The sequence below is a fragment of the Electrona antarctica genome, assembly GCF_951216825.1.
Source record: "Electrona antarctica genome assembly, chromosome: 6".
Lineage (NCBI taxonomy): Eukaryota > Metazoa > Chordata > Actinopteri > Myctophiformes > Myctophidae > Electrona > Electrona antarctica.
This window is the reverse complement of record NC_136811.1, coordinates 25,617,606-25,643,975: the sequence shown is the minus strand read 5'-3', so window position 1 is coordinate 25,643,975 and position 26,370 is coordinate 25,617,606. Positions and strand designations below refer to the sequence as shown.

At 43.5% G+C, this 26,370-nt stretch overlaps 1 protein-coding gene across 1 annotated transcript in view; it reads left to right on the top strand.

Annotated features, from left to right (window-relative positions):
* The window catches only part of adamts16 (ADAM metallopeptidase with thrombospondin type 1 motif, 16), a gene marked incomplete at both ends in the record, with an annotated part of 68,962 nt that overhangs the window by 33,363 nt on the left and 9,229 nt on the right, over nucleotides 1-26,370 (top strand). Inside the window, 9 exons of the mRNA XM_079503698.1 lie at nucleotides 1,838-1,991; nucleotides 5,534-5,629; nucleotides 8,628-8,776; nucleotides 11,531-11,703; nucleotides 11,835-11,965; nucleotides 12,112-12,235; nucleotides 14,006-14,250; nucleotides 14,355-14,475; nucleotides 15,969-16,095. Coding sequence (XP_079359824.1) covers nucleotides 1,838-1,991; nucleotides 5,534-5,629; nucleotides 8,628-8,776; nucleotides 11,531-11,703; nucleotides 11,835-11,965; nucleotides 12,112-12,235; nucleotides 14,006-14,250; nucleotides 14,355-14,475; nucleotides 15,969-16,095 — 1,320 coding nt within the window. The remainder of the gene's footprint in view (nucleotides 1-1,837; nucleotides 1,992-5,533; nucleotides 5,630-8,627; nucleotides 8,777-11,530; nucleotides 11,704-11,834; nucleotides 11,966-12,111; nucleotides 12,236-14,005; nucleotides 14,251-14,354; nucleotides 14,476-15,968; nucleotides 16,096-26,370) is intronic.

The window sequence follows — 26,370 nt, the reverse complement described above, 5'->3', positions numbered from 1 at the left end:
TTGGTGCATTTATAGATAGATAGAAGATGGAGGGAAGGCAGGACAGCGTGCCTGAGCTTATGAATTCACAAACTGTGAAAAATATTCACACAAAAAACAAATATGTGGGAAATTATTTGGGGATTTCTGGCTGTGTGCACAAGAAATCTGGCACTGATCTCTCCAGTGGTCTGTGAGGTTATCCGCAGACTCATACACAGACACACAGACAGACCTCCTAGACGGTTCACCTCCTTGGTGCCACGCTGTAAAAGTCAGGAAAACAGGAGAAACTCATTTCCAGCAACACGCAGTTAAGCAGAGGTTCTCAACTGCTGTGCCCTCGAGACAAGGTCTAGTGTGCAGTGGAATTTCAGACCATCACTGTATTGGTCAATCTGGCTGACAGAAGCTTGGGTCATAGCGGCAAGTTCCCTTCAAAAAGATTTCCAGTTCTCCAGAACGCCAGTGGGTCACCTCCATGTACTTACATTGGCTGTAATTGTATGATCTCTGCCTCATTAACACAACAGCCAGTCAAGCCCCATGTCCCTTCTCCTATTCAACTGTACACTGATTGGCTCAAACTTGTATATGTACCAGTTGACAGCCAAGTGCCGGTAACCACTTATTGTATTGCCCTATTGTATACTTTGTCATATGATGGTGTTGTGAAAAAATTGTGACAATAGCTCACATCACTATTTATAAAATAAATAATAATAACATCATTATATTTTAAAAAAAAAAGAAGAAAAAAAGAATAGAAAAAACAATTACACATAAAGAAAACGTTTTACAGATTTGCAAAGATGAAGGCTTGATTCTTTATGGATTTGTAAAGTATTTTAGAGCTGGCTTTGTTGTTTTGTTATAAATTCAGTACATCAAAATGTCTAAAATCTAGGACTACTGTAGAATTCATCATGTATACACTTTACAGTATATGCATTCAAGCATGCCCTTATGTGCCTGTGTGTGTGCTGGTAATGTAATGTATTTTTCATTCTTACTGATGTGAATAATACAGCAATATATAACATCCAGTGAAATGACAGCAGAACAGTATTGTTCTCTGTAGGCACATAGGGCCCATAAAGCAATGGAAGATTGCACGGAATGAAATACACACATATATACACACGCACAAGCACACAAGTGCACACTCTGCTAAAGCAATCAGGAACACTCACTATCACCGTGGGCCAACGTTTTTTGCCCTTTTCAGCTCTTTTCAACATACTTTGCATTATATTCCTCTGCCCTGCAGTGTTTAAGCTGTAAAACATGTCTCTGTGTAGTTACTGATGATATCAGCTAACAGTGGGAACCCCCTCCCCCCACTCGTGTTAGAGTATGAGTGATACAAGCAAGCGTTTATTATGTCTGCCACGACCAAGTGCTTGATGCATTAAAACTATTATTCTCAGGGCTGTTGTTATGTTACCACGGCAACACGCGACAGTCCTGTCTGAAGCAGACAGATATTCTGTATGTGTGAGTTAAGCATGCCGACAATCAATCATGTCCCCAAATGAGATTTATAATCTTCTGTCATTGATGTCGGTTTATGCCTGCATGAGCGTTTATCAGCAACACTAAAGATGAGACGAATGATGAATTCATGCTTGCTCCGCTATCATCCCCATGTTCTCTAATCTTCTCCCGGAACCCTCTCTGTCCTTTGGCCTCTGCCCCTCTGCTTCTCCTTTCTCTCCTCTCCTCTCCTCTCCTCTCCTCTCCTCTCCTCTCCTCTCCTCTCCTCTCCTCTCCTCTCCTCTCCTCTCCTCTCCTCTCCTCTCCTCTCCTCTCCTCTCCTCTCCTCCCCTCTCCTCTCCTCTCCTCTCCTCTCCTCCAGTTCTGCACAGGCGTTGTGTCTATCAGATGAGCCCATATCTGTGGAGGAGTATCGCTACCCGGAGAAGTTGCCTGGGGAGCTGTACGACGCAGACACACAGTGCAAATGGCAGTTTGGGGAGAAGGCCAAACTCTGTACCCTAGATTTCAAGAAGGTAAACCATCGAAAGTCTAGGAAAATAGAACAGACGCAAGGTCCTGTCAGCGAAAAGAGAAGAAAAAAAAACATTGGCTTTATTGAATGGATATTTCATACTGAAACCTTTTAAGAGGTCCATTTTTCTTTTCGGCAGTGAAATATGGCCTCAAGTGGATGTACTGTACACAGATTTCATCTCAATTATGTCATTCTACACAAATTTAAAAAGGAGTTAAAATCTCATGGCTGTGTTTTCCTAAGAGTTTTTTTTCTTGGAAATGAGGCAGGTAATAAGTCATGGACTTGGCTCCTAATGAGTCAAAGAAATCTGGTGGCATTTGCCTACCAAGGAGGAGGAGAGGTGTTGATGGAGGTGTTGATGGAAGAAATGAGAGATAGAGAGGGGGAGGAATGGAATGGAATGGAAAGCCAAGCAGAAGGAAATGATTGGCTGATTGATAACATTAGGCTTGATTGCCCTCACGCACGCACGCACGCACGCACGCACGCACGCACGCACGCATGCACGCACGCACGCACGCACTGACACAGAGTCACAGACAAGCAAACACACACACGCGCACACACACACACACACACACACACACACACACACACACACACACACACACACACACACACACACACACACACACACACACACACACACACACACACACACACACACACACACCACAGACAGAGTTACACTGCTGCCCATGAAATACTCACTGGGAAAGAAAGCTAAATATATGCTGGAGTGTCGCCAATGGGAATCTCTCCTTGTTGCTCTCCCATTGTATCACAGAGACCTGCTGTGTAATGGACCACATTAATACATTATGATCAAAGTACACTTCATTTAACTTTTACAATGTTCAAATGGACCTGTTAGCGTCCATTTGTTCCATTTGTACACTTTTAGTGAAATTAACACTTATAAACATCTGTGTGCATGTCAAATCTGTAGGGACCTGTGCAACTCTAGGATGTCTGTTCTCAAAAACTTGAACAACCAACAATGACCCAAAAAAAGCACTGGGGAGTTATACTTCTTCCGTTGAAGTGTTTAATATTCCTTCATAGGCATTGTATATCTTATACTTTGAAAAGCTGTTATTTATTTATTTTTTATTTATGTGGACTGTCATGCCTGTTTTATTAGATGTGTGGATTGACCTGGGAGTCGGGTGTGACACCCTGAATATAGGGTGTGTGTTCCATATCCCATATAAGCCAACAAAATGCCCACACATTGATATAGTGGAGGATCTCTGCTAGTTGTTTTCTGGGAAAATGTGCTGGTCCCCGGAGGGAAGGGAAGTTAGGGACGTGTCCCTGAGCAAGACACTTGTCTTGCTCAGGGACACTTGGACATGTAGGCTAGTTGAGCCAAGGGTCGAACCGGTGACCTTCTTGTTCCCAGAAGGCCTCTACCTATTCAGCTATGGCCGCCCTTTTGCTGCTGCCATTTGGTCCATTTTTACACTCTCATGAACACTGGGGATTTTGTAATGTGCAGTTGTGCACCTCCTCTCTTACGCTTCATGGTCAGCAAGGTGCACTGGACACAAAACACCAAAGTGGTCCACATATACTTCATCCCTCTCCAGACTCTTGTTACTTATTACAGCATTATTATTCGGCCCTGAGGTCCAATTTATTGTGTTATGAATTTATATTTCATGAAACTTTCTGGCAGGCCCTTTCAAGATAAGGGAACAACTGGAGGAGCCAAATGATACTCTCGATGGGGTATGGGTGGAGCTGGGTTACCCTGGCAAAAAAACACAACAGTTTCTCTCTCTCTCTGTCCATCGTTTGCTCTCTCCCCCACGCTGCCGTGCGCTCTCTCTTCGTCTTTTTACTATTGGAAAAGCCCTGACTTAGCAAAACAGCTGCACAAATAGGCCTTGGGATGGGATCCATGATGGCTTTTGGCAGTGAGCACAAGGGGCAGGGGTGCCTGTCTGCATCTGCACTGAGTTGTCAGAATCTGATATAGTCATTCATATAGTAACAATGTGGACATGTTTAAAAAAAAGTAGCGGGCCATGTTTCTCAAGCAACCCAGACACAGTTTGGAGAATAGGGGAAGTTCCCAATCCTCCCATGTGAATGTGAGAAAGAAAGCCAGCCTATCAAGTCTGCTGTTGAACTTGTGCACTCGTGCATTTCATGCTTGGAGAGTACAACATATTTGCCTTTATTTACTATATATTGGTGTACTTGTATCTGTTTGCCTGCTTACTCTGTGTGATATCGATGCATGCAAATGTAGGTCTGCAAAAATATAGATTGGGGGGAACAATAACAATGTTGTTGATTTTAAAGAGTGTATTTAGAGTCATCTACTGGGACCGTTCTATCTCCCAGATAGTTTTTTGTGACCCTGAATGCGACCAAGCCAAACCATTGGCAGACATATTGGCTTTGCTTTGCTTTTTCTTCTATATATATTTCAATAGTACTGTTTGGCTGAACTCCTAAAGAGTTGAACATTTGGAAACACAAACACGAACACAAAAGAAGACTGAAAGAAGATTGGCCAAATGATCATTATTCACACAAGTTGTCTTTCACAGAGTTCCCATCCCTGACTTTTTATAGCTGCCCAGAAGATTATTTCTGACAATTCAGTTTTCCCATCACTGGCTTTGTGTACAGCTGTTGCAAGGAGTATTCTAACAATCCAGCTACTGTAATTTGGTGCCAGAAAGCATGTTTTGAACATAATAATAGTGTCATATAACCTGCTGAAAGGTCCACTCATTACTGAGACCTACAATAGTGCAGAGTACAGACTATTGCCATGTCTTACTAGTAAGTTGACTTCCTCTTTCTAACTTTGAAGTCTTTGAGGTTAAGTTTCATATAACAACATACAGTAGTTCATATAAATCAGTTATTTCTAGGCCTATTTTCAAATGTGTTTATCTACCACCATAAAACTGATTAAGTTTCATATGATTCAAACAAACTTTAATCTGTTTCTGTTGGTTGGCCATAAAATGTTAACCCACATTCCTGTGTAGAGAGTTGAGGAGAGTGATAAACACCCTTTACTTGCCATCTTCTAACAGCTAATTTGATACTTTAATACAGTGGTTTTCAAACTTATTCACATCAAGGTCCATTATTTATTCAGCATTTAAGCCACGGACCACCATTTGATGAGAATTAGCCTCTCTGACCCAAAACTTTTAATATTTTGTTCGTTGATGTGGTACCATTAGGAGAGATAACAGGCAAATGTTGATCAAAATAACAATTCTAATACATTCTCTAATTGTGTACAAAACGGTCCATTTGGTTACCAACTCTTCACCATTTAGCTGGGTACCACCTGGAACCTCCTTAAGGTCTCCCAACCACTGCTTTAATACAAACAACTAGTGGTCTTCCTTTTAGATAAAAAAAATCTAGATTTAAGTTACTTTGTATGCATTACTTACTTATACTTACTGTGTGTGTGTGTGTGTGTGTGTGTGTGTGTGTGTGTGTGTGTGTGTGTGTGTGTGTGTGTGTGTGTGTGTGTGTGTGTGTTTGTGCCTTAAGGATATCTGCAAAGCTCTGTGGTGTCATCGTGTTGGGAGGAAGTGTGAGACAAAATTCATGCCAGCTGCCGAGGGCTCTGCCTGTGGGCCTGACATGGTGAGTTATTACGTGCCTGCCTGCCTGCGTGCATGCGTGTTTGTGTGTGTGTGTGTGTGTGTGTGTGTGTGTGTGTGTGTGTGTGTGTGTGTGTGTGTGTGTGTGTGTGTGTGTGTGTGTGTGTGTGCGTGCGCCCGTGCATTTGCGTGCATGTGTGTGTAATCTATGTATCTATGCTTGTGTGTAGACATCTCTTTTTTCACAAAGTTATCTTTCTTTCTTTTCAAAATCTTTTTATTTCCGTTTTATAACAGTATGGGTGTCAAGTCACAGGTTCATAGAGAAAATAAAAATAAAATATCAGATTTTAGTATCAGTGACTGAGGTAAACAAACGTAGTCTACTGTATGAATCACAGAGATTGTGGGCAGACATAATGAAAAGACTTTTGTTAGTTATTGTGCAAAACATGCCCCTTCAAGAAAAAAGAAAAACATTTTCTCCCCTTCAAGTCCCAATTTAGTATAGCCAATTCCCAATTCCCCAGCCTCTCTACAAGTACTCCATCTCTGCTAACCCCCACAATCCACAAAGTTATCTTTCAACAGCATGCTAAATAATCTCATTACTGAAATGGGTTTTGTTATTTGAATTCAGTGGCACCGATTAGATCTGTTTTTATCACTCTAGAAGTGTGTGTTTTACCTCTGTTGGCAACACACGATGCTCCATGGTAACATCTCACCAAACAAACCACACGTTTAAGAGATCTCAGTTACAGACTTGCGGTTCAAATGAAAACATGTCTGCAGAAACAACCAGTACATAGATGCTGCTATCAAAAGCATAGCAATTTGGAGACTTAATTAGCTGTTATTGAAGGATGCTTAAATTACATCTTCGCTCACTGTACTTTGTACCAAAAAAGAACCAGAAACTCAAAGCAAATCCTCAGAATGGAATCATTCATGCTACTGTGACAGTGTTCACACAGAGTAACTGGGTCATAGCATGGTGAAGTTGACTGGGACAACAGGTCGTTAACCATATAGAGAGCTCTGGATACTATGAGTGTTTATTAAACTTTATTGAGCTGTTAATTGCACGTGCAACAGATTTCACATTTAAGTACTCGTCCGTTAATGGACTGTGATATTCTGGTCACCGCTTCTTTTGACCTGTCCCTCTATGAGTCTTTGTGACCCAAATCAGGCTAATAAAGTATCCATGAAGAAGCTGAATTGTGCCTTATATTGTGCTGGGAGGCAATGTTTTCTTTTTAATAGTGGTACCATTGTTGGCATTGTTTCTTTGTTTCTTTCATCCCTCTTTCCTCTAGGTTCTCCCATTCTCTCTCTCTCTCTCTCTCTCTCTCTCTCTCTCTCTCTCTCTCTCTCTCTCTCTCTCTCTCTCTCTCTCTCTCTCTCCCTCTCTCCCTCTCTCCCTCTCTCTTTCACTGAAAGCTGATTTGCTTTTCTCAATGTATTGAACTTGATGGTTTAATCCCATATACTCCCTCAGCGGGACAATTAACTGAATGCAAACAATGACACGCTCACTTAGGAATTCATGGCACTCCACCGCAGGGGGAACATAGTTAGGGGGAATCAGCTGTTTGGTTCTCAGTGAAGCACCATGAGATCAGTCTGTGGGGTAAGCATGAGTGTGGCTATGTTTTTGTTTATCTTCCCTTGTGGATTTTTTTAATCATTGAAACCTGCTGAGTTATGCGAAGATATTCGATACATGCCTCCTTGAGCACACACCCACTGCTGTTCTCTCAAACCACCCCACATCTTTATATCAAGTGCACAAAAACAGAGCTGTCCTTGACTAAAACATTTCATAGGACTTGTTGAGTAACCACTTGGTTGATTTAATCAACAAACGTGTGAAAGTTGAGTTTCCCACATAAAGTGAATAAAAAACACTTTTAAATCTCATATACTAGAGGTAACAACTCATTCAGTACGGGAAAACAAATCAAATCGGCCAATTGACTACATTCTTGTACCTACTACCTGTACAATGTACAGATGTTCCTACTACCTGTACCTACTACCTGTACTACCTACTACCTGTACCTACTACCTTGTACCTACTACCTGTACAATGTACAGATGAAGGACCATGAAGTACCAGCCATAGAGTTATAAAGGATAGACGCAGGACCGGAGCGACAGCCCCGCCCCCCGCTATTCATTTCAATTGAAGTTGCTCAGTGGCGTTTTAAAGCACCCAGAAGACTGCCGGAAGTACCATTATAACTCAATGCCTCGAGCGAACGGAAGAGCAGCCCGGACCTCACATTTGAGGTCCGGGATGACGCAAAGGTACGTACATGAAGTCACTGAACGTCCGTCCACCTCCATGAACGTGCTGCAGTTCCTCTTTTTGCCAGTAGGTAGTGGCAGCTTCAACGTTGGATAGCCTTAATGGGGGCTTGGTACCAGCATACTTCAATTCAAAATTGTAAATGCAGCTCTGCCCTCTGCCCTCAGTCCCCATTTACTTAACTGATTACCTCACAAAGGTGAGCAACTCTCACAGTCACAACACTAAAGGAAGCATAAATAATGATCTAGTGCCACCCACATATAGAACAAATATGGAGGTATGGGTAAATTCACTTTCTACAGCACTGATTTACTTGTATTTTGATTTATTTGTACTTTGACCTGTACATAATCATGTTTTTGAGATATCTCGATTATTGTCATTGTTGTGTGCATGGAATGGAAACAAGACCGCAAGGTCTTTCTTCGGTGCTATCCTTTTGGACCAATGTGCTTTGACTGTACCATGTACTGTTTGCATTTTTATTGTCTAATACAATAATCAAAACTTAATGTACCTTCATCTGTTGCTTCGACACAGTTCGGCTGTCTTTTTTTGAACACTCTTGACACTTTGCTTTGTCCCTCTCTTCCTTTCTCTCTCTCTCTCTCTCTTCCTCTCTCTCTCTCTCTCTCTCTCTCTCACTCTCTCTCTCTCTCTCTCTCTCTGTCTCTCTCTCTCCCTCTCTCTCTCTCTCCCACCACCCCTGTGTCTCTTGCAGTGGTGTCGTAGGGGCCAGTGTGTCAAACAGGGAGACGAGGGGCCCAGGCCTCAGCATGGTCAGTGGTCAGAATGGTCTTCCTGGTCAGCCTGCTCCAGAAGCTGTGAGAGCGGCATCACCTACAGAGAGAGGCAGTGCACCAACCCCAGGTAGAAACACACAAACACTACACGCACAACGCACACACATGTATGGAAATACATAATTTGACTAATGTGTAAACCAAACGTACGCTGTAAATTCACGTCAGTACATGAACAAAACCTATTATAGCAAGACTTTTATTTTTTTCTGTTGAAAAAGGACATTACTTGTGTAAATTTACTAAATTATTGTTTATCTCTCATTTATTCCCGAAACCCAAGGCCCATCTGGAGACAGCATAGTAAGACACATTAGTGAAATAGTGAAGATCGCTGACGCAGATCTCTCACTTCCTTTGCTTACTGCTTGCTCCAGTCTTTCACTCTTTGAGTCTTTACAGTATGCACTCAATCAGTCACTCAGTCAGTCCGCCACAAACGCTGGGGCCACCTCTTCATCACCAAACTACCCTACCGTGCCAAGATCCTGTCAAGTGCTGGGATAGATTAGACAGAGACAGACAGGGAGAGAATGTCAGAGAGAGAGAGAGCAAGAGCAGGAATGATAAAGTAGGGAATAATAGATGTGGGAGAAGGGGAGGAGGGAAGCTGGCAAGGAGAGGAAGGGACATATAAAAGACTGAGGGACACGGAGAGGATGAAACGGTTAAGTAGGGAAAGACAGAGATGGCACAGAAAGAAAAACGGATAGGAAATAATGAGAGGAAAATAAGTGTGGGTGTAAGTGAGATGGGGTGAGAAAGAGAGAGAGAGAGCTCAGTGATGGTGTGATTGGAGGGCTTATAGAAGATGTAATTGTCCTGAGCCAAGGATTAGTTGGAGCATAGCCTGGGGATATGCACCTGTGAATGGAATGGGCCTCCACTCGGCTTTTCGATACACAAACATTTCAGAGTTTTATGTGAGTTTTATGCGGTACAGTTAAGTATACAGTTATTACATTATCATCTGAGTAATTTTTCATGCGTTACCTAAACTGTAAGTAAGTAGCCGTGGGAACCGATGGTTCCAGAGCCATGCAGCCTATACATGAGGAGCCCATTTCCTGTTTCTGTAGCATGAGGCAGCTTGATGTACAAGTACACCCCCTGGCCTGGACATGACGCTAGTAGCTTGATGTACAAGTACACCCCCTGGCCTGGACATGACGCTAGTAGCTTGATGTACAAGTACACCCCCTGGCCTGGACATGACGCTAGTAGCTTGATGTACAAGTACACCCCCTGGCCTAGACATGACGCTAGTAGCTTGATGTACAAGTACACCCCCTGGCCTGGACATGACGCTAGTAGCTTGATGTACAAGTACACCCCCTGGCCTGGACATGATGCTAGTAGCTTGATGTACAAGTACACCCCCTGGCCTGGACATGACGCTAGTAGCTTGATGTACAAGTACACCCCCTGGCCTGGACATGACGCTAGTATGTTGCAGTGACTTACTGTATCCCCAAGCCAGCCCTTAATTCTGAGTGCCAAGCAGGGAGGCACTGGGTACTATTTGTATTGTCTTTGGTATGCCTTGGCCGGGGATTAAACCCTGATCACCCAGTATCAGGGTGGACATTATCTAACCACAAGGCCACTGAGCTAGCTAAACTGTATCCCCACAAATGAAACTGCATTCTTGAGGTTGCTCAGAGGGCTCTCTTGTCATTTGACAATTGAGAGCATTCAGTACATTCCCATTTGATAAATTCAGATCGCCATAATGTGGGACTTGCAGAGCGCATGCTCTAGCTTGGACAAAACATGTCTCGTTTGTCCGAGCATCCTAATGCTCCAAAATTAACTTGAGGTATGGAGATTATGGCAAAATGCAACAGCTGTGGCTTGTTTGGTGATCTAGATAGCGTCAACAAACAGCTTTTTATAGTATAACAGATACAGCATGTACATATATAATTATTATTAGTAGTATATGACAAACTATAGATGTGTTTTTGTATGTCATTTTGCCTTGTTTTGGTTTGACACTGTGGCTAACACAATTCTCGTTTGTAAATTGCAAAACAATGATATGCTCTGCCACACTGATGAGACTGCATTGATTCTACAGCAGACCGTCAGAGTGGATTTACAAGCTCACCAATAGATAGATAGCCAGAGAGAGGGAGAGATCCCTTCTTACTTAATCTCTACTCCTTTTTTGAGAGGTGATGCATGGCCTTTGAAGATTACGTCATATGGCAGCCAAGTCTACCGGTATGCGATTTTTAAGGCTTGTTTAGAGCGTTTATCACCTAAATCGTTTGCCAGCCAAGTCTATGGACATTAATGTTTGTTTAGGGCACTAAATGACGACGTAAGACGTCATGTGGGCGATATAAATTCAGTGGGCGCCATGGGCGGCTGGGCACCCCTCACTTCACCTGTGTGATTTGGACATGACGCTAGTAGCTTGATGTACATGGGCCATGGGCGGCTGGGCACCCCTCACTTCACCCGTGTGATTTCAAGTGTGATTTTTGAGGGGCACTAGCCCCTCCTATATACACAGGTTTAATGTTTGTCTTTAGTTCAATGTTTGTTTTGTAAACGCCATTGACAATGAAGGGAAAATGTACGTCATAATGTGTCATTTACGTCATATTGTCTCTTTATTGTTAATGGCGTTTAATATTTGTGTTGGCACCGTTTGTTTTACATCTCCATTACATCACCTAATCAACATGAGTTAGACTTTAATATATTAGCGCCCCTCACTTCACACGGGTGTGATTTTTAAACTCTATACTAATCTCGGTAGCAGTAATCGAAAATCCTGATTATTTTCCTTCTTTCCTTCCTTTTCCTGCAGACCTGCATATGGAGGAAAGTACTGTGATGGCTCCTCCAGGTCCTACAAGCTGTGTAACACAGAGGACTGTCCGTCCAATGCCATAGACTACAGAGCCCAGCAGTGTGCAGAGTTCAACAGCAAACAGTTCAGAGGATGGTACTACAACTGGAGGCCTTACACTAGAGTGGACGGTAAGGACGACCTTTTCCTGTCTTTGGAAAGTATCACTAATCCATTCTTTTCACATGACGAGAAGATGCGATGTAGAACTTCCCAGCAAGCTCATCAGTGTGGATATTTAATCTAGTCTCTCTCCTCCCAGATCAAGACTTGTGTAAGCTGTATTGCTTTGCTGAAGGCTATGATTTCTTCTTTGCCCTGGCCAGCAAAGTTAAAGATGGAACGCTGTGCTCCCAGGACAGCTCAAACGTCTGCATTGACGGCCTGTGTGAGGTAATGAAATATGTCAGGTGATGACAACGTAACGTCAAATTGAAGTTGCAGATTGATTTGAAAGCTTCTTTAGTTTGGTGGCCGTTGAGTTGAAATGAGTTTCCTGTTATCACTTGTATATTCTTTAAATATGTTCTCTTCAACAGAGAGTTGGGTGCGACCGTGTGTTAGGCTCCACTGCAGTGCCAGATGCATGTGGTGTGTGTAAGGGAGACAACTCCACGTGCAAGGTCTTCAAGGGACAGTACACCAAACAACATTATACAAACCGTAGGTCATCTTCTCCAAGTTTATATAGTTCCGTTCTGTTGTTGATCATATTTTTTCCCCTTTGATTATTTGTTCATCTTAAGGCAGTTTCTGTAAACCTTTTGTGTGTACAAACTGCAATTCTTTCTCTTGTTAAATTGCTTTGCATTGGGGACTCTGTGTGGCCAGTCTATGACGTCAGTCATCTATGACATCTAAGATGTATGACTCCATATTTGGACACAGTTTCAGCCCAATCCCACTTCGATTTAATGAAAGTTAAATATACAAAAAAGTATAAAACATATGTGAATAATATTCAGGGATTTTCTTGGTCTACTGGCAGCCTGCACAAGACATTTGGCGCTGATCTTCTGGGCAGCTCACCCCTTATAGTGCCATCCATGTTGTTAAAAACAAAACAAAAACAAAAAAACATTTTTTGTAACCACTTAAAGTTTCAACCCTATACTTAGTCGACTGGAGTCCCTCAGGTCTCTATTCTAGGCCTCCTCCTGTTTTCACTTCACACGTTCGCTGAAAATAGTCGATTGTAGATCAGCTATTTTTGCCGGATGTTCACCCCCAAATAGGGATGCTACACATTTTCAGTGGTTCAGAGTAAAAGCGGCCATATCTCCGGGCACCCCAGAGCTCCTATTTTGAAGGAATCACAGGACTGATTGTGTTAACATTGTGAATCACATCTTGATGATGTCATCAAGATGTGATTCACAATGTTAATGACATAGTAAAATGTTGAAAATGAGTGGAATTTTTTTTTAACACGTGGTGCCAAAGTTTGTGTTTTCGCCATTGAGAATGCATTTGGCGTTTAAATTAAATAACTCAGAAACTATAAAACATTTCAAAGTAAAAAGTTCCAGCATGTGTCTCCACAGTCAGCTGAATTATAAAAAATCACACCCGTGTGAACTGAGTGGTGTAAGGTTTTATATAGCATGATCAGCTGTGGTCTGACGTAATAAGGTATTATATAGCCTGATCAGCTCTGATATGACGTAATGAAATCACACCCGGATGTGATTTCACAACTGGCTTTTTTTGTGCAGAGAAAATGACCACGGTTGCTACGGTCATCCAGTTCACCCGGGTGTGATTTAATTACGTCAGAAATCATTTTGAACATAGCAACCATGCTCATTTTTTTCTGCACACAAAAGCCAGTTGTAGGAGTGGTTTACACCACTCATTTTTTAACACGTGGTGCCAAAGTTTGTGTTTTCGCCATTGAGAATGCATTTGGCGTTTAAATTAAATAACTCAGAAACTATAAAACATTTCAAAGTAAAAAGTTCCAGCATGTGTCTCCACAGTCAGCTGAATTATAAAAAATCACACCCGTGTGAACTGAGTGGTGTAAGGTTTTATATAGCATGATCAGCTGTGGTCTGACGTAATAAGGTATTATATAGCCTGATCAGCTCTGATCTGACGTAATGAAATCACACCCGGATGTGATTTCACAACTGGCTTTTTTTGTGCAGAGAAAATGACCACGGTTGCTACGGTCATCCAGTTCACCCGGGTGTGATTTAATTACGTCAGAAATCATTTTGAACATAGCAACCATGCTCATTTTTTTCTGCACACAAAAGCCAGTTGTAGGAGTGGTTTACACCACTCAAAAATGTGAATGGATTTTCTAGGTGAAAGTGATTTTGGGCAGTATTGCGTGGGCTCTCAATGTTAAGTAACATATTGGACATATGAGGTTTCCACCCGACAGAGACGATTTATTGTCTGTTTGTTTTGTGTCTTTGTACGTAGAGTATTATGGAGTGGTGACCATTCCAGCCGGTGCTCGGAGCATCCGTGTGGTGGAGCTCAACACCTCCAGCTCCTACCTCGCCATAAGGGACACCCAGAGACGCTACTACCTCAACGGCCGCTGGACGGTGGACTGGCCTGGCAGACACCCCATCGCCGGAGCTCTGTTTGAATACAAGAGGCCGTACAACAGACCGGAGAGCCTCACCTCGACTGGCCCCACCAACGAAACGCTGGTCATAGAGGTACAGTGTATATGGAGCCTGTAGTCACGCAAAGGGACTTCAGGAGTTGTTTACATTTTGTTGTCAAGGATCTATTCATACTCTTCCTGTTCTCTCTCTTGTAGATTTTGCTGCAGGGCTGGAACCCTGGTGTGCGCTGGGAATACACTCTGAAAAAGACCCACATCAAGCACAATTATTCTTGGGCCATCATACGCTCCCAGTGCTCAGCAACATGTGCTGGAGGTAACTACATGTACCCTATAGCATCATGTTTCGGCATCATTCATCATCATAATCATTAAAGGACAACACAATTCTCAAATTAAAATCAAGAGATGTTGAACATAACATTTCATAAGAGTCCAGTATTTCTCCATGTCTGAGGAGACTAGGAAAATCGGATCGAACACAACATTAATTTAATAAATTGTTAATAAACATTTGTTAAAACAAAAACACTCCAGACAGTGCTGTTTTGACCCACAACCAGGTCGCACCGATGCTGGTTTCCCACCACCAATGAAAGAAGCCTGCCAGTAGATCAGTGGTCCACTCTGTCCCTCTGTGATCTATAATGAGGCTCTTAGTTGCAGGTTAAATGGACTGACCAGAGGGAAGCGTCCCCATCATTACAGAGGGGACATTACTAGCACTTTTGTCCTTCTTATCCAACTAGAGACCTGCTATTACACGCACGCACGCACGCACGCATGCACGCACGCACGCACGCACGCACGCACGCACGCACGCACGCACGCACGCACGCACGCACGCACGCACGCACGCACGCACGCACACACACACACACACACACACACACACACACAAAGAGAGAGACTGCTATTAGACCCTTGTAATGACCTGGGTGTAACCTGGGGTGCATACAAAGGTTTGAGGTTGGTACTGTGTGTGTGTGTGTGTGTGTGTGTGTGTGTGTGTGTGTGTGTGTGTGTGTGTGTGTGTGTGTGTGTGTGTGTGTGTGTGTGTGTGTGTGTGTGTGTGTGTGTGTGTGTGTGTGTGTGTGTGTGTGTGTGTGTGCGTGTGCACGCGCGTGCGTGCGTGCACGTGGGTGCGTGTGTGTCTGTGTTCATGTGTCTTTCTTTGCATTCATGAGTACATGTGTGATTGTGTGTACGGTATGCACGTCTGCCTGCATCCATGTGTGTGTTTAGCTGTGAACAAAGCCCTCAGTGTGGAGTGCCCACTGAGTGACCCTGCAGGTTAAAGTTCCCCACCCCAGTCTATTTAGGTTTACCTCGACCACCTCCATCATTGGCTCCTGATTGTAGTCCCTAATGGTTCAAGGGTCATTTGCTTTATTAAAGAGTGTGACTAAATAGCTAGAAAACAGTGTTGTGGGCCTGATATTTGCAAAACTGACCTTGCCTAAGGCCAAATACCAACCTCGGATTCAAGTTTCACATATTCAGGTCTGACAAATGATTATTATTTTATTATTATTATTATCTTTCAAACATAGCTATTAATCATCTGGATGATTAACACTCCAGAATAACTTTCCAACACTGTGTGCTGCCACAAATGACAGAGACAGTCACAGTAGTACACAAATATAGCATATTATACCAAGTGCATACGACACATGAAAGCATATGCAAGCATTTCCTAGCATTACTTATATGACTTCATGCTGTTGATATGCTGTAGTGAAACCAGGTGCCTCACATTTATATTTGCAGCCGGCTTTATGTGAATGTGAATGTCTCCTCATGCAGGCCAGATGAACACCAAGTCAGCATGCTACAAAGATATGAGGGTTCAGGTGAATACCTCCTACTGCAATCCCAGATCCAGACCGGCTACTGGACTGATGCCCTGCCACACCCAGCCTTGTCCTGCCAGGTTAGTTATTATTAATACGATATCATAGATAATATCACAGTCAGAAACACTGTTCATGATTAGACATATGCTGTTATTATAAATGATGTGGTAAATATACCTCAAGACTCTCCCTAAATTATTTTAGTAGTTAATGTATATCAATATAATACAGAGGTGTCTTACGATCTTTTGGCTTGAGCAATTTAAGCCTTGGGGGGTGGGTAGGGTTTGAGGCGTGCACAGAATAATAAGAAATGTGGAACAATGCAAATCATAGCATTCTTATGACCTGAACATATGTATTAGCTACTTCCCCCGACAATCGATCAAGTGAAATTCTGTAGCTGCAAAACATAAAAAGTGAAGTGAAAGAGTGCTGCAGGCATTCCTTCATTTGTAGAAATCACAAGTCACAGATTGAGACCATCTGATTTAAGTCCTCCGTGCTGTGCCAGAGATTATCTCCTCATCATCTCATAGCAACAGTGTTGTGGTTGGCTGTGGGCCTGGTGCCTAGGTCTCTCTCACTCTCTCAATCTCTCTCTCTCTTTCTCTTTCTCTTTACTGCTCTACATCGTCTCTGTCGGTTGGGTGGATACCTTTTATGTCCAAAACGCTTATCAAAAATAGCTCAAAGCATGTCACATCGCAAGCTTGTAGATCGGCTATTTTTGCTACTTTTGTGTGACACTTTAGTATCAGGAAGTAGGGCATTAATATACGAAAAGAAAAACATGAAAAGTTGAATGATGGTTATGGAGATACGAGGTTTCTCCCCGACAGCAGCCATATCATGCCTCTGTCTCCCATTTATTGCCTTCTTCACTGCAAACTCAGCAGGTTTGGTTTTGACTTCTCTCTCTTGCCCCCCCCTCTCCAATGCCCCCCACCCTCTCCAATGCCCCCCCCCCCCCCCCCCCCCCCCAGACCTCTGTATCTCACTATTCAAACCACCTGCTGCTTTTTTCTACGTGTTATTGCCCTACAAAACCCACACATCTGTGGTGTCACTGTTTGACATTCAGGATGTCAAAAGCAACTGTTTATTGGTTGAGTCAACCTCTGTGAGCCTCTCCCACACGATCTGATTTTAATGTAGCTACGCAGGCCGCGATGCCCTAGAAGCACCTGTTATGGAAGGATAGCTCTCCTCTCGCGTCACGTAAAGTTAATTTATAGTGTGGTGGAAGGATGTGGCACAAAACAGAAATATGCACGCGTCTGCACCCTTAGTTTGGGTCCATTTATACTCTCTTCTGAGTTCAATTAACGCTGAGGATTTTACTGTGTGATGACTTCAACCTAAGACTTTTCCATGTGAAAGGAATGGGTAACTTCTGTGTTGACCGTAATATGGTTCTCATTCAGCCCTGGATCCACGTCGAACACATTTTAAATCACACTCTTTCTAACACTGTGGATGCCCGCAAAAAGACAAGCCAGACCCATTTGGGGTTTTGGACTTGCGCTGTGCAAAGCTATATAAGTGCCAGTTTGTTGTGGGTGCGGGACGGGTGGCCACAAGGTTGCATGAGGCCACTGCTGTCACCTTGAGTGGTATGATAAACAGTGTGTCTCTGCGATATGATGATACCAAAGACAGAGAGAGAGAGAGAGAGAGAGAGAGAAAGAGACATCCATGGTTCTGGTGTTGGTCCAGGGTGTGTCTCTGTGGGATCTTGGCTCAGCTCTGCTGAGTTCAGTCACCGCCAGAAGCCCTGACAGACTGGGCCAGGTCGGACGGTGTCGAGGCCGAGGCACAGACAGTGTTAGCTGGTGACGCGGTGATCATAGGGAGTGGTCCACTCACTGACAGTCAGGCCATGTGTCACACACACACACACACACACACACACACACACACACACACACACACACGCACGCACGCACGCACGCACGCACGCACGCACGCACGCACACACACGCGCACACGCACACACGCACACACACACACACACACACACACACGCACACGCAGGCATGCGTGGTCGTGGATACATGGATACACGTTTGGGAGTGATTCCTCCTCCTTGTCTCTGCTGCTCTGGACAGTGTCACAAATGGTAAAACCCTGAACAGGAACATTCATAAATGTAGGACAATTTTAGGTCAAGATTGTTATTAATGAGGGAGTTGTCCTCTGCTCTGTGTTTTTCTTTTTATTTACGTTCATTATTTCACCAGGTATAACAGTTCAAAATATAACAGTTTTAGGAATTTCACACGATTGTGTTAAAATACAGACAGCTATGAATTAAAATATTCATACTGACAATGATTTCAACATTGTAACTGATTATGACTTGTTGAGCTACAGACTCCATCTTAGCCCATATAGCACTTGACGTATATCACTTGCCCTAGCCTCGACAACCTTACAGGCGTATGCAAAGGCTCAATTTATGTAACTTAGATAGCATTCTATGTAGACATATCACTCTATAGTGTATACGCATAGTTTCATTATAGATATTCCACTGTTAGGTTCTTAGCTTATGTATGATTCTTGATGGCTATTTTTATATATCTGATGTATTACCATGTTCTGTTCTTGCTTACTGTAAATCGCTCTGGATTAAATTGTGATTGAAATTGTAATTGCCAGTTCACCATCTCTGACCATTTGAATAAGCATTTAGTCATATATTTATTTGCAGCTTTGTGGTTACGCATTTAACATAAAGTGCACTCAGGGTTTGATTTGTAAGCGAGAGAGAGAGAGAGTTAGACACACACACAGAGATGCCAGCACATATACTTCATTGTACGCCAAATAGGGAAAATAGCCGATCTACAAGCTGACCATGTGTCACATTGCGATGCAGTGTGAGCTAGTAGATCAGCTATTTTCAACAAATCCTATCCTAATATAAATGCACCACGTCTCTGTGTGTACGTGATTTCGTACGTCTGTAATCCACATAACTCGAGAACCGTTTTCCCCACGACTTCAAATTCGACACGCGCGTTCCACACCACCACAGGGAGTGCAGTGCCCGGTGTCGAGTCCGTCGGATCGCCGGTTGTCCAGAACCAGCACAAAAGCCCCTGCCAAGGCTCTGGACAGATCTCCATATATGGAGCTGGCCTGTTCTGACATCACAATGATGTTCTGACATCTGCATAGAGTCCATATTTGGGCATGCCTGACAAATAACTACATATATGTGCATAAAAGGGACACAAACATAACTAGAACTGCACTCTGTCGAGTGCCTACTTGCTTGTTGCACACAAGTAGGCCATAAATACCTACCTGTCATTGGGAAGTGTTGGCTGGGAGGAGGAGTAGGACTAAGGCCCTATACGTGTATGTAATCTGGCACCACTGCCGTATCAGGCACAAGTAGTCATTACGTCATACGCTGGGACGAAACATCGTCCTGGACGAAAACTATTACTTGCGCGCTCTGCTTGCACAGTAATAACTGGGTGGTGCATGCATTTCCGACTTTCATCGTTCCAAGTAGGTCAATGCCCAACAGGCACTGCTCAAGTATATTAAAATTGGCTAATGGGAGGGCCAGCTGACAGGTGGGCGGACCTCTGACTCAGCCATAATCATATTGGAGTTCTCAATGTGTCGTCATGGCATCAGCTCCATATGGGCACAAAAGGGGGAATGCCCATATATTGGCATACACTCATGACTCACAAGGACTGACCGATACAGATCCAGTTAGCCAGAGCCACAGACCTGACCCATTATCAAACATAAATATAAAATATATCAGAGAGTTTTCTGATGAATTGAAAATGGTGGACCCTGTTGTAAACAAGTGTAATGCCTTATCATGGTGTCGTCCACAGTAACAGTTTTTGTATTGAGTTACTACTACTTTCGGGTACTTTCGTTTGAAATGTACCAAATTAATTAATCAATCAGTCTACATTTCCCAAAAGGACATGTATATATTTATTTCAGTCTGACCAGTAGCAGGGATAAAAGCCTATCTCCATCGGTGATCAAAATGAATGGCCAATGGGGGAATAGTCCAAGTCCAACTTGTATCTAACTTTAGCCAAATGTATGCTTCGTCTCACAATGAAATAGCAGACCTACCAATCATAATGTGATTATGTGACGCATCCATGACGCAATGTCAGTCGGTTATTTTCGATGCATAACACTGTCGTGCGACGGAAGTATTAATCAGGCTTTATATATCTTCTTTCAGCTAACAACAACAAAGTGCAGAGTCCAACTATCCAAATGTATTCCCTTGTCTGCCTGATTTGATTAACACAACTGACTGGCTGCAATGACCTTGAATATCAGCCATATCTTTCTGATAAGAATGTGTGACAAAAATGCAGCATATCTAGAGAGACCCTCGCTATGCGTGTCTGAAACAGCTGCCGGTGTCAGGTCTTCTGAGTACATTTAATGTATCCCTTTCAGGCTAATAAGTATGTATTTGGAGTAATGGTCTCCAGGGCACCAGCGCTGTTTTGGGATTGTTCAGTTGTACTTTGATTGATTGTCTCTGCTCTGTGAATGAACCAAGGTCCTACAAGGTAATAATACATCGACATGCGTGTGTTTATTTATTGATGTAAGAAAGGTTGTTGTGGAGATGACTGGAATGGTGTGCAATGGGATGAGGGAAGGAGGGGATAAGCGGGTGAGGATGGACCATGGTTCATGATGATGGGTTTAGGGAAGGAGGGGCTAAGCGGGTGAGAATGGACCATGGTTCATGATGATGGGTTTAGGGAATGGAGAACAAAATGGATGAAGGGCGAGATGGACAGCGATTCGAGGAGCCAGGAAGACGCAGGGGCAGGACAATGCCATGGGTGGAGAAGTTAAACCCTGAGTCTTTGGCTTGGGGGTCCGTTGAGTATTGTCTGGTCCCTAGTGTGGGGTCCGTTGAGTATTGTGTCTTTTATTTTGAAGACCCCCAAATTCACCCCAACATGAACCGGAACTAAAATTAACTATCTCAGAAGCTCATCAGAAGCTTTAATATTGTAACCGCGAGGCAGCAAGGATTTAGCAATGAGACCCTAACATCCACGTTCTGTTAAAACACCTCAATCTGAGCCTCAATTCTGAGAAAAAGGCGCCTTAACTTGTAATGGTGGTGGATGGTGGGGAATCATTTCATTGGCGGACCACATGCGAGCCGAGCGTTGCCTAGCGACGGGGACACTGCTAGACGGTGGATATCAGCTGCTAGCCCATTCTGAATCAATAAAGACATTCTTGGCAACGAGCGCCATTGGGAAAAAAAATTAGTTAAGTTGATTTGGAATCTGATTCAGATGAGCTGTTAGGAATTAGGGAAGTGTCTTGCTCAGAGACACTTTGACATATACAGGTATGCACTGGGCAAGCTGAGGGTCAAACCATTGACCTTCTGATTCCCAGACAGCCTCTCTATCTACTCAGTCAGCTACAACAACCACCCCTTTAGGAACTTTTCAGTACGTGCAAGAGTTGAAAGACAGGGGATAACAGAGGAGACTGGGGTGCTGGAGGGATGCAACAAAACAAGCTCAAATGGCAGGTAGACGTAGGTATAAATACCTCAGTGATTGGCAGGAGGGGAGCAGGTAGACATAGGTATACGTAGGTATAAATACCTCAGTGATTGGCAGGAGGGGAGGAGATAAGGGAGTCGTTGTTAAGCATCAGGTGAGATTGATATCAGATGAGCATTTGAGGACATCTGCGACAACTGCAGTATTAAAACTGGGAACACTGTTTGTAACATAGTCTCGCGTAGCCAGACAACTATTCCACAACCTCCGAATGCTATATAGAGTCTGGACCTATAGCCCCCAATGAGCTGAGTAACATAATGCTATATAGAGTCTGGACCTATAGCCCCCATGAGCTGAGTAATGCTATATAGAGTCTGGACCTATAGCCCCCATGAGCTGAGTAATGCTATATAGAGTCTGGACCTATAGCCCCCATGAGCTGAGTAATGCTATATAGAGTCTGGACCTATAGCCCCCATGAGCTGAGTAATGCTATATAGAGTCTGGACCTATAGCCCCCATGAGCTGAGTAATGCTATATAGAGTCTGGACCTATAGCCCCCATGAGCTGAGTAATGCTATATAGAGTCTGGACCTATAGCCCCCATGAGCTGAGTAATGCTATATAGAGTCTGGACCTATAGCCCCCATGAGCTGAGTAATGCTATATAGAGTCTGGACCTATAGCCCCCATGAGCTGAGTAATGCTATATAGAGTCTGGACCTATAGCCCCCATGAGCTGAGGAATGCTATATAGAGTCTGGACCTATAGCCCCCATGAGCTGAGTAACGGAAGCTGCCATTTCCGTTCACGAAAATATATTTTAAAATATCTTTAGAGCTTATTTTTTTATTTCCTTTTCTGCTAAGCAACAAGCTATATATGCTTAGATGTTTTCTATTCATATTAGGATAAATGTGCGCTACTGTAAAGACGAAACGGAAGTGGCGAGGAGGCTCCACTTCCGCTTTATAGTTTACTCATAACAGCTCTTCCGTTGGCCCAGACTGTATGATGAAGCATTCGCAATTATGTTGTAACACAACATAATGTGACAGAAGGGCTATATGAGAGGCATATACATATAGCATTTATTTTTCTCCTTTATTATTTCAATTTTTATCCCACGATTTTGCAACCCATTTTTTCCACCCAGTGTCAATTATCTAATGTAATCCTGGGTGCTACACTCTGCCAACCTGGGGGGGTAGCGGACTGACCTCATGCTTCCTGCTATGCATGAGGAGTCCAAGCTGACAGAGGAGAGTTTCCCCGGCAGGACGTAGCACGTGGAAGGAACACGTTATTCCGACCAGTTCCTTTCCTCTCCATCAGGCGCCCCGGCTGGCCAGGGGGAGGTAGTTTATAGATCAGATTACTGCATGTTTTTTGTGAGGGTACCTACCTACCCTAGGGGACATGGGGAGAACATGCAAACGAAATGCCCTTTTCGCCAACCCCGCCTCGGGTATGGGCACTGATGACGTGGAGGAGAGAACACGTCCCCAGTGGGAATCGAACCCAGGACCTTCTAGCTGTGAGGCGACAGCACTACCGACTGTGCCACCGTGCCTCCGTGCCTCCTTTTTTCTTATGGCATAATTACCAAGTACCATGTCAGATGGGGTGCATAACATTTCACGAAGGCTACCACTAGTACTGGTGCAGAATAGATGCAGAATTGTACACGGGGGGCTAACAACTGTCAGCAATGTATGTCTCCGAAGAAATAACACTAGCATTTATCAAGAGGCCCGGGGCAGCTGCTGTAGAGGCGTCAATTCCTCTGTGCCTCTATTCTGAGTATTCCCATGCAGGTACACTCTAAGCAATGGTCTAGAATATCAGCCAGATTCTTGCTAATGAAATGGACACTGCTGACAAGTTGTGTCTTGATTTATGAGCAGAGAGTGGCTTAGTTGAAATAATGACCTCATCTTCACTATGATTGTGTATTTTCTGTGTCTTGCGAAGATGATGATGTTGTTCAGTCCCCAATTGTGATCATGTTCCCCTGCATGTGTAGGCCTGTTTGGTTATCTTGGGATGGAGTCAAACTGTGGAAGATGGATTGCAAAATCTGTCATAAATCCATGGGTGTTGACTGGACAATCAACAAGGTTCTCCTAGTTCCTGAACAAGGCATAGCTGATATTACACACAGCAGGCTTAATAGTCCCTGGACATCAGCACATCTTTCACTTATGCCTGATTTACTGTATACTCAGATGTGCATCATGTCATGCATCAAACATAGTCAATCTACAAACTCACAATGTGTTGTAGCGTGAAGCATTGTGAGCTTGCAGATCGGCTAATCTCGCTGTGCGACACCGCCTCACAACTAAGTATAAACGAGGCCTTGTCTTAGTCCAAGTCACTCTGTGAGAGCTTCAGTTAAATGCCTGAAAAGCAGTGTAATGTAATGTAATCATGGGGATTGCCTCACTCTTTTAAGAAGTGCTGAAAGGCTAGGTGGCACAGTTTATGCAGTGCTGGCATTGTGTGCTTTTTGAGCCATACTTTCATCTTGTTGATGTCCAGAAGAGTAACGGCTATGCATATGCAAGAGCACATACACGGCATATGCACACAGAACTTCAATAACATGTTGTAGGCAAAGACGCTAGTATGATTGGCTATCAGCTGTTGTCGGACGGACACATGCACGCACGCACGCACGCACGCACGCACGCACGCACGCACGCACGCACATGGGCATACATACACACACAGCCAGTCTTGAAGACAAAGCAGGGAAGGAGAAGAAGGGTGCTGGTGTCGGGTTACCATGTAGGGAAAATTGGGAAATACTCATCCCTCCTACTCCCCCTGGGAGAAGGAGGGATGTCCTGTGTCCTTACCACACCCCACCTTATGAACCTCCCTCTCAACCTGGGACAATGTCCTGTGTCCCTACCCCACCCCACCCTATGAACCTCCCTCTCAACCTGGGACAATGTCCTGTGTCCCTACCCCACCCCACCCTATGAACCTCCCTCTCAACCTGGGACAATGTCCTGTGTCCCTACCCCACCCCACCCTATGAACCTCCCTCTCAACCTGGGACAATGTCCTGTGTCCCTACCCCACCCCACCCTATGAACCTCCCTCTCAACCTGGGACAATGTCCTGTGTCCCTACCCCACCCCACCCTATGAACCTCCCTCTCAACCTGGGACAATGTCCTGTGTCCCTACCCCACCCCACCCTATGAACGTTTCAGTCAAAAGACCAAAACTTTAAACACAAAACCCTTATGACTGACACACATAATTAAGAAGATGTATTTTCACACTCTCCCTCTCTCCCTGTGCTCTCGTTTTGTCTGGGGAATCTCCCTTCTCTCACTCTTCCCACTCCAACTGTGTTGCCATCGCTGTCTTCCCAACATCTGCTTAAGCCATTCCTTAAGCTTTGATACATTATTCAAGGCTGAATGAATCTGGTCAGAAACGTTCAGTGGCTCGGACACTCTCAGTTAAAAACAAAATGCCATCAAAACTTAATGTCTGGATTGTGTAGGGTCAGGGCGGGCCAGGGCTAACACTAGGGACAGCGTTGTAGTGTGTAATGTGTATAGTAAAAATCACACCTGTGTGAAGTGAGGGGCGCTCGATCTTATCATCCTACTGTAAAATAGACACTTTGTCTATTTGCTCAGACACTATGATGTTAAATGTAACAATCATTGTCAATGGGAATTTAATGTTTGTTTAAGACTAAATGTGTGCACGGTAACTAATAGATGGATGTAGGAGGGGATAGCGCCCCTCAAAAATGGGGGGAAAGACAGAAAAGAAGAAAATACATATTGGAAACATTTCAAACCATCACCATTTCTCTATCCTTCCAAAGTGACCCCTAATTTCTCCAGCCTTGACTAGACAGCATTTTGTGTCTTCATTATTATCACATTTAAATCTCCCATCTCCACTTGATCCTTGTTTTACTGTAATTTACAAATCACCTTGTCACCCAAAGAAAATGTGTTCTGACCCTGGGGCCAAACCACACTTCTCAGAAATGCATGGGAGAATCAACCATTTGGGTTTATGAAGTCTAAGTAGGGCATTGATGATAATAAATGACGACTGAAATAATGGTTTCCCGAACAAGCTACCATTTATCTCATGTTTTATGGTAACCACCAGCTAGTCAACAGGGCAGACAGTGAACATATTAAGTTGCTCAATTTCCTCTGCAGAATAGTAAAAGTAAGTCATTGCCCTGGTAATTCCCTTTTTCCCAGTTTGTATCCTGTGCGTACGTCTCTGTTTTGGAGCAGGTAGCATAGGAAACCCCTGCATGATGTCACCACAGAATCCTCTGCCTTTCACTTGACACAAATTGGCGTCAGTGTTCAAAAAGTAAAAAGAAAAACAATCACATCACACAAACAGACAGAAATATACAGAGCGTCTGGCAATCAGTCATTTAACGGACACAAGTTTGGCTGCTGCTCTTTTCACTTCACCCCCTAGGCCTTTTCAGCACAGCACTGCTTAATGCTAGTTACAGAGCATCTATTGTGAAACACCAAAGCACTGTTTCTGACAGAAGGCTTCAACTAGGAAGCTTCAACTGAAAATTGTGGTTTAAACAATTGTGGTTTTAAAGAAAGAAAGAAAGAAAGAAAGAAAGAAAGAAAGAGAAAGAAATAAAGGCACCCTGAATAGTTCTAACTAAATTTGTCAATTATGCCTTTTTGGAAATACGATTATGCCAAATAAACAAATAACTAAATGTGTGAATTCAATTTATGCATTATGTTATATTCATAGAGGAAAATTAAATTAGC